Source organism: Gavialis gangeticus, unplaced genomic scaffold, assembly GCF_001723915.1.
Source record: "Gavialis gangeticus isolate Ggan-Ray unplaced genomic scaffold, GavGan_comp1, whole genome shotgun sequence".
Taxonomy (NCBI): Eukaryota; Metazoa; Chordata; order Crocodylia; family Gavialidae; genus Gavialis; species Gavialis gangeticus.
In genome coordinates this window covers 21,872,476-21,887,074 of record NW_017729033.1, presented here as the reverse complement: position 1 = coordinate 21,887,074, position 14,599 = coordinate 21,872,476, and the positions used below count along the sequence as shown (strand labels likewise).

Below are 14,599 nucleotides of genomic sequence, written 5' to 3'. Positions count from 1 at the left end.
CCAGCCACCTCTATGCTTCCATGCGAAGCTTCCAGCACTCCAGCAGGAAGCCACACGTGAAGGCATAGAGCCAGCCTGGCCCAATGGCGTGTGGCTCCCGGTTTGCACACCATGAGGCCAGGCCAGGCAGACTGTGTGCCTCCATGTGGGGCTTCCAGCATGGAGGCACAGAACCCACTCAGCCCAATGGCGCACTATTCCATACCTCCACACTCAGCAGCCCGCTGGAGTGCTGAAAGTCCCACGTGGAGGCACAGAGCTGGCCCCCCAATGACACACAGCTCCCGCCTGCAACACTGTGAGTCCCACATACTGCCACGGAGCCAGCCCAGTCTGGATTGAAGGTGCATGCCGGGCTGGGCTGGGCTGGCTCCGTGCTGCCTCACACAACCGCCAAGACTCAGCTGGAGCTGGGTGCCACCAGAGATTCTGCCTGTTGCAGCCATGAGCACCCTGAGGGCCTGCTGCAGCTGAGCCACCGGTGATCAGGGCTGTGTACCAGCCCCAAAAGTTCTAGCAGCTATGGCACCAGCCACCTTTTCTTTTTACCAGGGTAGAAACATGTCAAGAGTATGCCACCTAGAAAGCCACCCAGTAATTTTGAACTGGCAAATGGACACATCAGAAAAAACCAGTGCACTACAAAGGAACAAAACAACATTTCCAGGTATAACATGCATCTTTATTCATTCTACAGAACGAGAAACTTAAGCGTACTCAACAAAATGCTACATATTATATAATCACCACAGGAAGACAGAAATGTGTGTGTAGGTATGCTTGTTCAACTATAGGGCCTAACAGGGTACTGACATTGCTAATTTGATCTGGTAAATAAATGCAAATGTTTAAAAAACGACAAAAAAACAAAAACATGTTTACCCACCTCTAATTATATTGGTTAACTGATAACAAAAACTTGAACACAGCTCCTTCTGGGAGATGTTCCTGGGGTCCTTTGACTGGAGCAAGGGAGGAAGTGGCAAGCCCAGCAAGACAACACAGCCCAGGTGAAGCCCTGAGCTGGGAGGGGGTTTGCACCCAGGTTGCGAACCAGCAGCTAACTGCTTAATTGATGAGTCATTAGGCTGTTCCCTGTTCTCCTCTTAGGCTATGGGTACTAGTTCCCCCTCACTCCTCCAGACTACCTAACCTGCTGCCTTGGATTCCTGCTGGAGCACCATGGGGTTTCCCTTCCCCACTTCCCTGCCAGACTGCGCCAGCCCTGAGCCAAATGATAACCGGTAAGCTAACTGGCTATCACTGCACTTATCGGTTAAATGATTAATCCTTTAACCTTTCACATCCCTAAATCAAATAAAGAGTGGTAACAGAGTATTAAAAAGCTTAACTCATTAGAAATTTTCCATATAAAGCATGCTAGATAAAGCCTTACTTTGTCTGGAGTTAGATTCTCTAGGGCTGGTCGGTTTTCCCCATCCAGTGGGTGAAGAGTAACCAAGGGTGAGGGACTATTTGTTTCTGGTGCTACTGTAAGACGAAACCTATCCAATAGCGAGTAAAGTCTTTGGTGTCTGAAAATAGATACAGAAGTCAGAATATCCTGTGCTCATAATCATCATGTATACAATTTTATTTACATGTATATCTAGGAAATAAACATACACTTTCAATTTTCAGTATATAAAAATGAGCGAGAGACTGTCAATTCAACATGTCATACTGGTGATGTTCCAAGGAAGTTTAAATTTAGTCTAACATTTTAGTATTACTTTTAAACTCAATTATCTCTACAAGATGGACAGGTGCACTTAACTGAAAGTTAAAGTACATGGAAGTCTAAGTTAATTCTGCATTACATACTGTAGTCTGGTTGCAATTTTTAAAAATAATATGTTCTATAAATAAGATAAACCAATATGGGTTGGATGAATGGACTGTAAGGTGGATAGAAAACTGACTGGAGCATCAGGCTCAGAGGGTAGTAGTCAATGGCTCAATGTCTAGTTGACAACTGGTATCAAGTATAGTGCCCCAGGGGTCAGTCTTGGGGCCGGTGTTGTTCAATATCTTCATCAATGACCTGTAAGATGGCACAGAGCGCACCCTCAGCAAGTCTGCAGATGACACCAAGCTGGGGGGAGTAGTAGACAAGCTACAGGGTAGGGCTAGGATTCAGAGTGACCTAGATAAATTGGAGGATTGGGCCAAAAGGAATTTCATAAGGTTCAACAAGGACAAGTGAAAAGTCCTGCACTTAGGAAGGAAAATCCCATGCATCAGTACAGGCTGACAGGCTGGGCAGCAGCTCTGCAAAAATGGACCTGGGGGTTACTGTGGAAAAGAAGCTGAATATGAGCCAACAGTGTGCCCTTGTTGCCAAGAAGACTAACAGCATGCTGGGCTGCACTGACAGGAGTGTTGCCAGGAAATCAAGGGAACTAATTATTCCCCTCTACTGAACACTGGAGAAGCCACTGTAGAGTATGTGTTCAGTTTTGGGCTCCCCACTACAGAAAAGAAGTGGAGGGCAACAAAACGGTTAGGGGGCTAGGCATATAATGTATGAAGACAGGGTGAGGGAACTGGGCTTTTTTAGTCTATAGAAAAGACGACAGAGAGGATTTAATAACAGCCTTCAACTACCTGAAGAAGATGGAGCTACACTGTTCTCAATGGTGGCAGACGACAGAAAAAGGAGCAACAGTCTCAAGTTCAGGTTAGATATTAGGAAGAATTTTCTCACTAGAAGGGCAAGAAAACACTGACACAGGTTACCCAGAGAGGCTGTGGAATCTCTATCCTTGGACATTTTAAAGATCTGGCTAGACAAAGCCTTGGCTGGGATGATCTAGTTGAGGATGGTCCTGCTTTGAGCAGGGGTTTGGATTAGATGACCTCCTAAGGTCCCTTCCAACCCTAACTTTCTATCATCTCATTAGCTAGAGATCCAAATTTCCTGTCCCAAATTTTTACTGTATAATGAACATGACTCTTTAGAAGTTATCTACTCCCAAGCAGAAGAACCAGAAGACATATTTTGAAGAGTGTTCAGATTTCTCCTCAAAGTATCCTTTTAGAAAGAGAACTCCAAATTATTGCATGCTTATTAGATGCTCCTTACCCATAACTCAGTAAATACACTCAGTATGCCAATCATTAAAAGGTACTACTCCTTTATATGAAAGGTAGTTTTTAAAGCTTGAAGGCTTGTGTTCAATCAGTGACTGATTCTGGTACTCTAGCAAACTCCTCAGGCAAAAAGCAGACATGAATCCTTCTTATTATAGTGCTCTTTTCCTTTTATCCAAATGAAAGCTCCTACTAATATCCAGCTAGCTGCTAAAACCTTATGTATAAAAAACAGATGAACAAATTAATGGATAAACCATACAACCACCATAGAGGCATAGATACTGCAGGTTCTAACTCCATACACCCCAGAAAGCAAATGAGGGTAGAGACAACTCAATGGCCCCTGTAGGTGCAAAGATAGTCAAAGCACAGGTGCAAGCTCCAGATACCGGTAGCCAAAAGAATTCTCACTTCAAATGGATGCGTGTGTATACCAACACTGGAAGATACAACAGCAAACACTCTGAAAAGCCATGCCTTTTGGTAGAAAATTATCTTTGGATCTGCAGTTGCCAAGAAAGACTGACTGAAAGAAACTTAATGCAGAAACTACTTAAGTACTGGAAGTCTCCATTACATCTCCATTGCAGACAGCTTACCCATCAATCACTATTTTCTAACAATTTTTCCTTTGTAAAAATCATAGTAATTTCTTAATTTTTACAAACTGTAAAAATTAAGAATTTGAATACATATTGTGCAACTTTGTGCGTGTAGCATTTCTTCCTAGTTAGTAAAAAAGCTGTTTAAAATTTATTAGAAAGATGAGACATGGCTGCAAAGCAATGTCTTACATGATTACCAATAAATTTTAAAAACCTTACAAAAGCCTTTCCTTAGGAAATTACCATATTTACCTGAATCCAAGAGATCAACAATCGGGGGAAAAATAAACTTCACTTTAGGTTTGAGTACCAATCTGGAACAGAGCTATGGCTCTGGCTCCAACCCAGGGGAGGACCCTGCAGTGCAGGGGCAGGGTGGTGAGTATGGTAGAAACCGTGTGGTGTGGGATGGCTGGGAGGCAGGGGCAGTGCAGGGGAGATCATGTGGTAAGTGTAAAGGGAGAGAGGGAGGGGGGAGGCACAGGGCAGACTATGCCATGTGTGGTCCAGGGAGAGCTGCTGGGGAGGTACCACTACCACTACTGCCTGGACAAGGCCTGAGACAGTGTGCTCTATACCCTAAGCCAAAGCAGGAACCAGAGCTGCTGAACTGGGAAAGCAGCAGTAGGGAGAAGCAACTGGGGGCTGGGAGTGGGACATTAAATTTAAAGATGACCCTCCAATAACGCAGGTAAACAACAGGTAACTACAAAGCACAAAAGGAAAAAGCAAGTTTTAGCTCCATTTAAATTCAGGTTTTCCACTTGAAGATACCAATTGTCAAATCATGACTTTACATGACTACAATATTGTAAATCATGACTGTAAATCAATCTAGCCTGTAACTTTGTTGTTATTCTTTCAAGTTGCACCACAAGGTACAGGGAAAAATTAATTTAAAACAACTAAGTTTAGCCTTAGTAATGGAGGTGAGTATTCTTCGTACTGAGCCCTTACAGCCCCAGATCTTAGATTCTTCTCCCAGCCTGCTTTCCGTTGAAGTTAATGCCCCAACTAGCAGTGGTGCAGGAGTGAATCCAGCTCCTGGTTTTTCCACGGCCAAAGCACAAGCAGGCAATTTGTATCCTCCCATATAAACATATTATAATCTGGAACCTACCTAAAATCACAGCAGAAGTTTGTGGCACAGTGGTGGCCTTTAATCTTCCTCTTTTTATTGAATGTCCCCCTCCCCTATCCCAGCGCTGAAGGGCCAAGAGGCAAAAACTACAGCATTAATTGCCCCTTGGCCACTCAGCATGGGGGTGCACAGCAAAGAGTGTGAGATTAAAGGTATTGCTGCACCATGAACTTCCACTGCAATTTAGGTCGGTCCTCCGAACTGTAGTACAGTTGGAAGATTAATGTATGCAAGTTGAAACATGACTGACTGGTTAAAACAAACAAAACCAAAAAAAAAAGATGTGGATTGACCTATTAAGCCCTTTAAGTACTCTAGGAAATGTAAGAATCACTTAAGAACTTAGGGTTTAGGGGATGATTTTATACTAGCACTTCTTCCCCTTCCCCAAGTAAAACACCAGCAAAAAAGATCCTTTGAGATCTTAACACTACCTTGGCTGCTTCAGTTCTCCTAAGTTTACCCATATTGTAAAACTAACTTTTGAGAGGTGAAGCACTCTAGTTGAAGATGTGAAGCATAGTATGCATTTATTCGTTACAATAACAGCAACCTATTAACATCTTACCTTGCTCCTAATCCACTGTTTTGAAGGTATTCTTGAATTCTATCCAGTTCTTCAACTGGTAACTGAGCAACACTATTCTGTAGGAAACAGTGACAATGCAACAGAAGACAACAAAATAAACAACAGTCATACCTATTTTAAAACAGAGAAATAACATATGTACATATTAAAGAACACAACCTGTACCAAAGAGTGTAGTCAAATCCCCCAGTAGGGATAGCCAATCAACCTAAGCACCAAAAAATTAGCGCCACAAAAACATAGCAAGAAAGGGGTTCACTATGCAACTTGAGCCCTCCAACCAGGGGGCAACAGAAGAATGCTCATTTCCCCCCTACCCATAGCAGAGCTGAATCTATGACAGTCTGCCCTCTCCTCTGTGAGGGGAGGGGCAGGCTACCAGTGATCAGCTGGCAGCAGCTGCCAAGGATGGCAGGGGTAAGAAAAGCCACTCTCCTCACCAGCCCCCTCCCCACTCCCAGGAATTCCTCCCACCCCTTGCATGGTCCTAGGTCTCCCTGGAATGATTCAAGCTACAGGAGAACACTTTAGGACAATTCAAGAACCCCCTGACTCCCAAAAACAGCCGTTCCCCCTACCCCAGTCCCACTGATCAGATGATCAACAGGACCCAGCAGGGAGGCAACTCCTGGACACACCCCTGCCTGCAACCCAGGCCCAGGCACACTGTGCTGCCCTCTAGGGAGGCCTGTGCCCCAGCCAAATCTTGCAAAAACCTGGCTAGCACAGTGGTGCTGGCAACTTTAACCATGCCAGGGAGAACCCAGGCAAGCTACAAAGAAATGCCTTCTCCCCCTTGCAGAGACCTGAAGAGACCCAGGTCAGTTGAAGGGGCAGGGGACACTGACAGTTGTGTGAACAAGTCTCACAACTCTCTGCATGTGTTTGAAGAGCAGGAATCAGCTGGGCACTATTCAAGCACTGCAGTAGGGTGCCAGCAGGGCTCCCTGACATTTCACCACTGAGTGGGCCATCAGGGAGCCAGTGTTCTCCCTTCTTCCCTCCCCACTGAAGGGAGGATGTAGGATCGTGGGATACTGGGGGTGCACAGGACCCCGAGTGCCAGAGAAACACATCATCATTACAAGTGGCACTAGAAAACTTCTCTCTTCAGAGGAACTGTCGGTGGTACTATCTTCAACTTGAAAGAGCTGGTTTTCTTCCTTCAAAAACCCTTTTAAACACCTGTACACTCTGTGTGCGTGTGCTGGGAAAAAGGCCGTTTTCCCAATATAAATGTAATGCCTGTCCATGGTCTCAATCACATGCCATATACACGTACTCTAAATGAGAAATACGGATTTTTCAGGCAAGTCATTAAAAACATGGTTTCATTAAAAATTACATTCAAATTGCTAATATTAGCAAGTCTAGTTTAAAGACAAATATATTTGCTTATTTTCCCCACCTGTAAAGTTGCAGCCAACAGCATTTCTACTCGACGACAAGCAAGCGTGTCAACCATGCGAGCCAGCACACGAAATGGAGTACATAAAAGCTTATCCACATACAACATTAAGACAGCACCAGATTGGCTGAGATGAATCCCCTCCAGACATTGCAGGGTCTTCTTTAGAGTTGTTGGCTAAATAATGAAACAACACAGTTAAATCGGTTTTAACATGCAGCTGTGTTAAAGTATAAACAAAAAGGTATTGGAACAAAAAAAATGGACTGTGCTAATCAAGGAACTGGGTTTCTATCTTTATGAGCTCACAGGCTTAACGAATAAATGTTATAAATCAAGTGTAGTAGATAAATAAGCAAATGTCATACTTATTAATAGATTATTTGAAAAATGATATAATCTCTTAGGTTTATTTTATTTTTTAAATTTTTAGAAAGTAAAAAGGACAGTACTTGTTGAACAATAATTGTGCTACTTCAACTGTGCCTACAACCTTATGTTTCTACTACAAATGTGCAGTCTGAAGTGCTGAATGAGCAAATTATGAGATTAGAAGTCCAGACTTCAATGTAGTTATAGAAAAAGAAAGGTAGAGAGTTTTGAGTGACAGATAACTTTGAAAGTGATACATTTTAAATGAGCGAGACAGTAAAAAAAAGCAGCATCTTACAAAATTCAGTTGTGTTTAACATATAACAGACTGTGCATATTTAGCAGTAGAGGGGACGGGAAGGTCAAGTGAGAACAGAAGTGAAGGGGATTATAGCAGTAATTAAGAGCAGAAAGAATATTTCAGAACCTCAGTACCTGATATCTGCATAAGGGGACAGAAGTACAAGATAACTATTTTGCTTTGTGAGCAGTTTGTGAAAATCCATTCAAGCACTTGTAAATTAAAGCCTAGCTACCTTACTTTTGAAAAAGAAATATGAATAATAAAGCTTTTTCTTAAAAAAAGAAAAACTAAAAAGTCTAATTTAGGATTATTTAGCTCTGTCCACTTTCAAAAACACATGCACACCAACCCTCCACTTTATAGCAACCACCCCATGCTTCTGATTGGACTTAGATAATTATGTTTTTCAAAGGAATCAGGAGCAAGTTGCTATGGAAAGACTGCTCAGAAATCTGCAAGAAAGCACAGCCCATTAATAAGTTGTAGAAGACAGCATGAGCCAAAATATGGATTTTTATTGCTCGTTAGCCTTGTCAGGGTTCACATGGAAGTGAACTGGAACCTATTCTTCCTTAGGAAGCAGCAGCAGAACTGTTACCTAATTTGCCATCTGTTAGAACCAGAGCCACTGAGTAAAACAGCAAAGAAAACAGAACAAACAAACTGAGGAATTAAATTTCACTCTGTAACATTATTACTTGTAATGATGCACAGAAAGGAGCACAATTTGACTAATTCCTTGTTCAAATTATAGGAGCAGAAATTCGGGGGGGGTGGGGTTCACCTTTGTTAAAGTGAGCACATGTAATATAAAAACTGCTGAGACAAATACGTAATCTATGTTCTTTGTATAAACACTTCCAGAATAAGATTACATGGGAGTTGATTACATTTTCATTTCTGGGTCTTGTACATGTTTTTCAAATATAGTTTGTTCTTGTTAACTATGACATTATTAAGGGGGGGGGGTCAAATCAGACTTACAGTTGCGAGGTTCTCACACCGAGACTGAATAGCCTGGATAAAAAGACCACTGGCAGCCGAATTCCTGTGAACAGCACTAATAAAGTCTTGTACTGGAGGCTCATGAGATAGATTAATCAGATCTTGAACATGATTCACAATAAGCCAGGTCAAATGTTCTGAATCATGTAGATTTTGACACTATGGGGCAAAAAGTAAAATTGATTCCTAATCCCAATATTACTGACTGTAAGCATTTCATGTCTGAAAAAAATCTGAAGCAATACAATGTAAAGTAAATACTCATGCATAAAATAATTCTCTTTATCAGAGTCTAATTTCAACATTTTATCAATCATTTGATTGGTCAAGCACTTGTTTTTCAAGTTCATTTGATCTTGTTGCAAATAATTTGAAGTCAATATCCATTACTTTGCAGATCATGAAACCAGGTAAAGAACAAAGAAAAGGAAAAAAAACCCAAAGATCCTGCAAAAAGCCAAAGATCCTGCGTTTAATACTGTTAAAAAGAATGATGGATTTACAGTATATGGCAGAAGTGTTTCTGACATTTATTTTTCCTTTTAAAACAGCTCATTTTATTCATTGCAGCTGTACTATGTCTTCAACAGTTAAATGTTTTTCACATAAGACCAAATCACTTCTGGAAATAGTAACAAAAAAAAAAAAAACAGTAGATAAACCCATTCATACAACTGCTTCAGAGTGAGCACTTGGGAGCTGGCCTCTCCACCAGAGCCTGAATAAAATTAGGAAAATAACATAGCAGAGTTAAACTCTAATTTGTGTAAAGGACAAAAATAAGAATTATGAGGTGAAACACTGCCAAGAGCTCCAGTAGAGGTACTGAACTTCATAGAAAGGTACAGTAAGGCTGGAAGGGACCTCAAGAGATCATCTAGTCCAACTGGAGAGTCAAACCTGGGTTTAACCTGTACCTAAGATCATATGTGCAAGAGTACAAGTTCCAAAAGATTAATCTGTTACTTAAAAAGCATCCCTTTTTAGAGGCTCAGATTCACTGAAGACAGAGAAAATGCCTAAGGTAATGCATTTAGTATTTACAATAAATCATACTAATAATCGTAACGAGAAAGACATAGTAAGAAATCCATAGAAAGAAAGAAGTAGCAGATTTCTACAGTGGCATCTGATATCTCAACATATTTGCCAGCTGCCCAGGAATTTTTTCACTTCTCCCCTATAGCGATTCACATTTAAAATAATCACCATATCCATATCAATGACAAAAAACAGCCTGTCAACTGAACTAAGATTCCAAATGAAGTAAAAAAAATTAAATTCAGTTCTAAACTTACAACATAGTCACAAAAAAGAATAAGCGCTCCTCTTCGTACAATCTCGCGATTGCACATGCCAAGTTTAGATTCTGAATCAGATTCATCACTGTCTCCAGATATCTGAGGACTGAGCAGTTTAGTACTGGAAAGACTGTGTCTCCTGCAGAAACACATTACATTCCACTGTTAAATTTTTTATAAGAACAAATACTTAAATTTTTCATTTTAAAACACTTCTTCAGTTTGAAACAGATCTTTCCCTTTGTATTAATTCTTTATTCTCGTACAGAACATTATCACCCTTCTTGTTCAATATGTATTCCAAAGGGGCTGCTAAAATCATCAACAGTGACACGATCAATATAACAACAAAATCTACCTCAAAATCTTCCTACCCCATCCAGTAAGAGTGCTCAAGCACCTAAATACATCTAAAATAGAGAAACCCCCAACAGAGAAAAGAGACAATGTTTGTTGTCTAAGGGAACAACAGGAATAAATGTCAGAGGTTTAATTAATCCCTTCACTTAGTTAAGTATGGATGACAGCAGTGAGGTCTGTATCTGCCAGACAAAACCCTGAACCCTATGATTAGGAAAAGATTTAATAATCATAGAACCACAGAAAATTAGGTTTGGAAAGGATCTCAAGAGGTCATCCAGGACAACCCAATGCTCAAAAACAGGACCACCGCTGCCACCAGCACCACCTATGGGCTGCTCAGTGGGCAGTGGAGAGGAGCCACAGGGCAGCCCAGGTGCAGGCTCCAGGTCGCTGCAGCAAGAAGGGCTCAGCAGCGGCGTCCATGACAAGCAGCAGGTTCTCCCCAGCAGCTGCCACTGCTGCTGCTCATCATGGGTGGGTTGGTCCAGAGCAGGTGAGGGGTGGGCGGGGGTCAGGCCCGTGCGCGCGGGTCCCAGCTGGTACTTGTCCTTATTGAACCTCATGGGACTTCTTTTGATCCAATCCTCCAGTTTGTCAAGGTCTCTCTGAATCCTAGCCCTATCCTCCAGCGTATCTACAACTCCCCCCTACTACTCCTTCCAACTCCCCCCACCCCCCATCTGCAAACTTGCCAAGGGTGTCGTTCATCCCATTTGCAAGGTCACTGATGACTATATTAAACAAAGCCAGCCCCAAGACTGACCCCTGGGGCACTCCACTTGATACCAGCTGCTAACTAGACATCTGAGCCTGATGATCAAGCCAGCTTTCTAGCCACCTTACAATACATTCATCCAGCCCATACTTCCTTAGCCTGCTGGTGAGAATGTTGTGGGAGACTGTATCAAATGCCCTGCTAAAGTCAAGGTACATCACATCCACTGCTCTTCCTGCATCCACAGAGCCAGTCATCTTATAACAACAACTCTAGTATTAATTTAACAGAATATCAGTATAAATATCAAACAGTGCATATCTGAAGTACTTAGAGGATAAAATAAGTTGCTAATCCTGATCTGTAAGCACAAGGGTTCTGGGATCTGACTGCCCCTGCTTCAGCACGTGTCAAGTCATATTCAGAAGAGGTGGAGTCTCCTCCACTTAAATAGGATAAGATTGCGCTAGACTTCTCTGGAAGGGCCATTAATTATGGCATATTATCTGCTTTGTACTGAAACAGATTTTACTGGCCTAAAAGCACCCTGCAAAACTGAGTCTATACTTTCACATACAAAGCACTTAGTGCATGCTTAGAGCTGTGACATTCACAGCTTGATATTTAAACTGATATTCTATTAGATTATTAGCAGACTGGTTTTATTTTATTTTTAAATCTATGCCTAAGCGTAGGTTTGTGATCTTTTCTTTCAGATACAGACCTCACTCCCATCATCCATACTACTGTCACGCAAAAGGTTCAGACACAGTACATCAGTTACTCTTATAAAAATGTGTAGTAACTTTATTATGTGGAAAAGTTACTACGTGGGATGTTGTATACCTGTTCCCTGAGTCCAGGGATGCCAAACATATGGCCCACAGGCCAGATGAAACCTACAAGGTGGGTCATCCATCCCACAAGACTTCTCACATGCTGAACCACCCACCGCTGCAGGCTGGATTTGGCTCATGTACTGGGCTTGTCACCATGGTTACAAGGGTCCCAGCAGCAGCAGCATTAATCCCCATAGCTGTTGAAGCTGCTGTTTCAACATGGCTCTAGAACCAAGGGAGTTAATACCACTTGCATATCAACCACTTCCCCTCCTTGCCCTCTGCCCAAAATCAGGATCGTTCGTCACCCCAATGACTAAAAATCAGCCACAGGGGAAAAGAGGCAGCTAGCAGCAGCACTGTTACCTCTCTGGATTCCAGAAACGCACTAAAAACAGAGGCTCAAGCAGCTGCAAGATTTAATGCCACTGCTGCCTTTCCCAGAGCCAAATGAGTCTAGCACTCCTGTCCCAATCATTTTAAACCCCAGGGTAGGCATCTGCTCAATGCAAACCAGCCTCCCTTCCACCTAGTAGCTAGGTACTATAACAGCATTTATTGCAGGCAGCTATAGACTGGAAGAGTAGGCAATATTTACTTCTTACTACAGAGTAAAGACTGGAGTAAGTTATTTCAGTTATTGCATCATGTATCTATACCCACAGACTGAACTACTGCAATGTTTCTACTCTGATATATTAATATTCTAAGACTATGTGAAAACAAGTCAATTCTGAATAGAAGACTCACACAGGTGCTGTTTACTGACTAAATTACCCTCTGTGATCTGCACTGGCTGACTACCAGTTAGAGGGAAAATTAAGATGCTGATACTGATCTACAAGTACAAGTGCCCTGGAATCCAACTGCCCCTTCAGTACATATCAACAGTTGTATTCAAAAGTGGTGGAGTATCCTCCATTTGAACAGGAGAAATTTCTAGCAGAGCTTTCCAGAAGGGCCATCAATTATGGAGTTTAATGTCTGGTTTGTTCTGAAACAGATTTTACTGTCCTAAAAACATCCTAAAAAGACTGAGTCTATACTTCAACATGCCAAACTATTTCTGCTTGTAAAAATCTAAACAGAATGTCACTTAACAAGTTATAAGTTTATACAATGTTTTCCTTACCAACAGAGTTATACAGGCTCCATAAAAAAACAACTTTGAACCGACTGCAATACCTAAGGATAGCTTGAATCAGTCCTACAATTGCATACCCCAAATGTCATGAAACAGCCTTACTTTGGAGTCTGATGCACCTCAGACCACCAGCTGTAGTTGGTGTAATTGACGAGAAGAAGGATTTGACACCAGAGCAGTACCAAGGATGGATGCGTGGGAATCATGGCCTGAACAAGACCACTCAGGCTTTCAAGAGTATAAAAACTACCATCAGATCCATCTCCCGTAAAAAGCCTGGTGGCTGCTGCTGTGATTCTTCTGAATGTTCCTGAAAAAGAACAGAAGCATTAAAAGGGACAGTGAGCAAGCTAAAATTTGTACTGAGAAGTATACATTTGTACTGAGACGTACTCAAAATGACAGTGAGTGGCTACTTCAAAATCCAACTATGTCACTCATGTGAGGGAGATAAATTGCCTGTCTCCTTTCATCCTTTTTTATCCCTACTGGGAAGGGGGCAGGGAGGAAGAAAAACAGAAGGGAGGTGCTCTGTTTGTGGGCCATTCCTATAACAAAGGCCCCTTTTATCTGAAAAGGGAAGCAAGAACAGGGGGGAAAGTATTTCTCAACTGCTTCTCAAATGCAGAATACAAGGTAAAAAACAGAAAAAGGAGGAGCTCTGCATGACTGCTCTGTCTGCAAGGCAAAGCATCAGAATGAAGGCACGTGGCTCCAGTGCACTGTGAACAAGCCAGAACTGCTCTGTATTGGGGTCGGAGTCGACTGTTCTCAGACAGAGAAATACCAGAATCCAGAAACGTTCCGTGTATTTTGAAATTGCAGTATCATCCCTAAACTGCTGCTATCTCCACATATACTAATTTCATGTGCAGCAAGTGTGCCATCTAGTGACCTGGGAAGTAGTTAGCTGTATTTATCTGAAATCAGGCCAGAAGGCAGGGTAGAGAGGCACCTTATAGATCAACTAATTTAGAGACACTTCAGCTTTCATGAACCCAAACTCACTTAATCAGATAAAAATTTGGCTCACAAAAGCTTAAATCACTGATTTCTTTGATCTACAAGATGCCTCTCTACCCACCTCCTATCTAGCAGCTTGCCTTGGTCATGAACATAGCTTCATGTTTCCATTAGTTAAAAAGATGTCCTCAGCTATGTCCACTGGCTTCCCAACTGTTTAAAATAACTTAATAAAATTTAGCAACCGTAACCTGGCAGTTTCTAGTACTGTTATATATAACACACAAACAGCAGTCAGGACAATACATGGCCATAGCTCAACAATACTGTTTTGATAGTACTTTCCATGTTTCCCAGACAAAAACTGCAGGAAGAGGGAGCCATGGTCAATGATACCAAAAGCAAGTGTTACAAACTCATAACATCCAGCATTAAGTCTAAACTTAAAGCACGTTAAAGGCCTGGAAAACACAATTAAGACACGCAAATACCCTTCAGTGATGGTGTACAACAACCATAAGTGTTGTAAGCAGGCAGAAGCGGCAGGGAAACACCCCCCCCAACAACTCTGCACCGCTGTCACCACAGTGCCTTACCTTGGTGGCCATGGCAGCATACCACTCCCTCCAAATACTGTTACACAGAAGCCTGGAGGGGCATATGCCCTCCCGTATTGCCTGTGATGAATGCCCACATGCCCTCTGTCCCACACACTGGGAAGCTGGGGCCTGGGGGTGGGGGGCAGCAGGTCAGG

General features: G+C 42.2%; 1 protein-coding gene across 4 annotated transcripts in view; it reads right to left on the bottom strand.

Moving 5' to 3' along the window:
* HTT (huntingtin) overlaps window positions 1-14,599 on the bottom strand; it is a 214,677-nt gene that overhangs the window by 61,444 nt on the left and 138,634 nt on the right. For all 4 annotated transcript variants that reach the window (XM_019526059.1, XM_019526060.1, XM_019526061.1 and 1 more), the window contains 6 exons: window positions 12,985-13,192; window positions 9,819-9,960; window positions 8,500-8,679; window positions 6,840-7,016; window positions 5,411-5,487; window positions 1,397-1,535 (listed from right to left, as the gene is read on the bottom strand). In XM_019526059.1, the coding sequence (XP_019381604.1) occupies window positions 1,397-1,535; window positions 5,411-5,487; window positions 6,840-7,016; window positions 8,500-8,679; window positions 9,819-9,960; window positions 12,985-13,192 (923 nt within the window). The remainder of the gene's footprint in view (window positions 1-1,396; window positions 1,536-5,410; window positions 5,488-6,839; window positions 7,017-8,499; window positions 8,680-9,818; window positions 9,961-12,984; window positions 13,193-14,599) is intronic.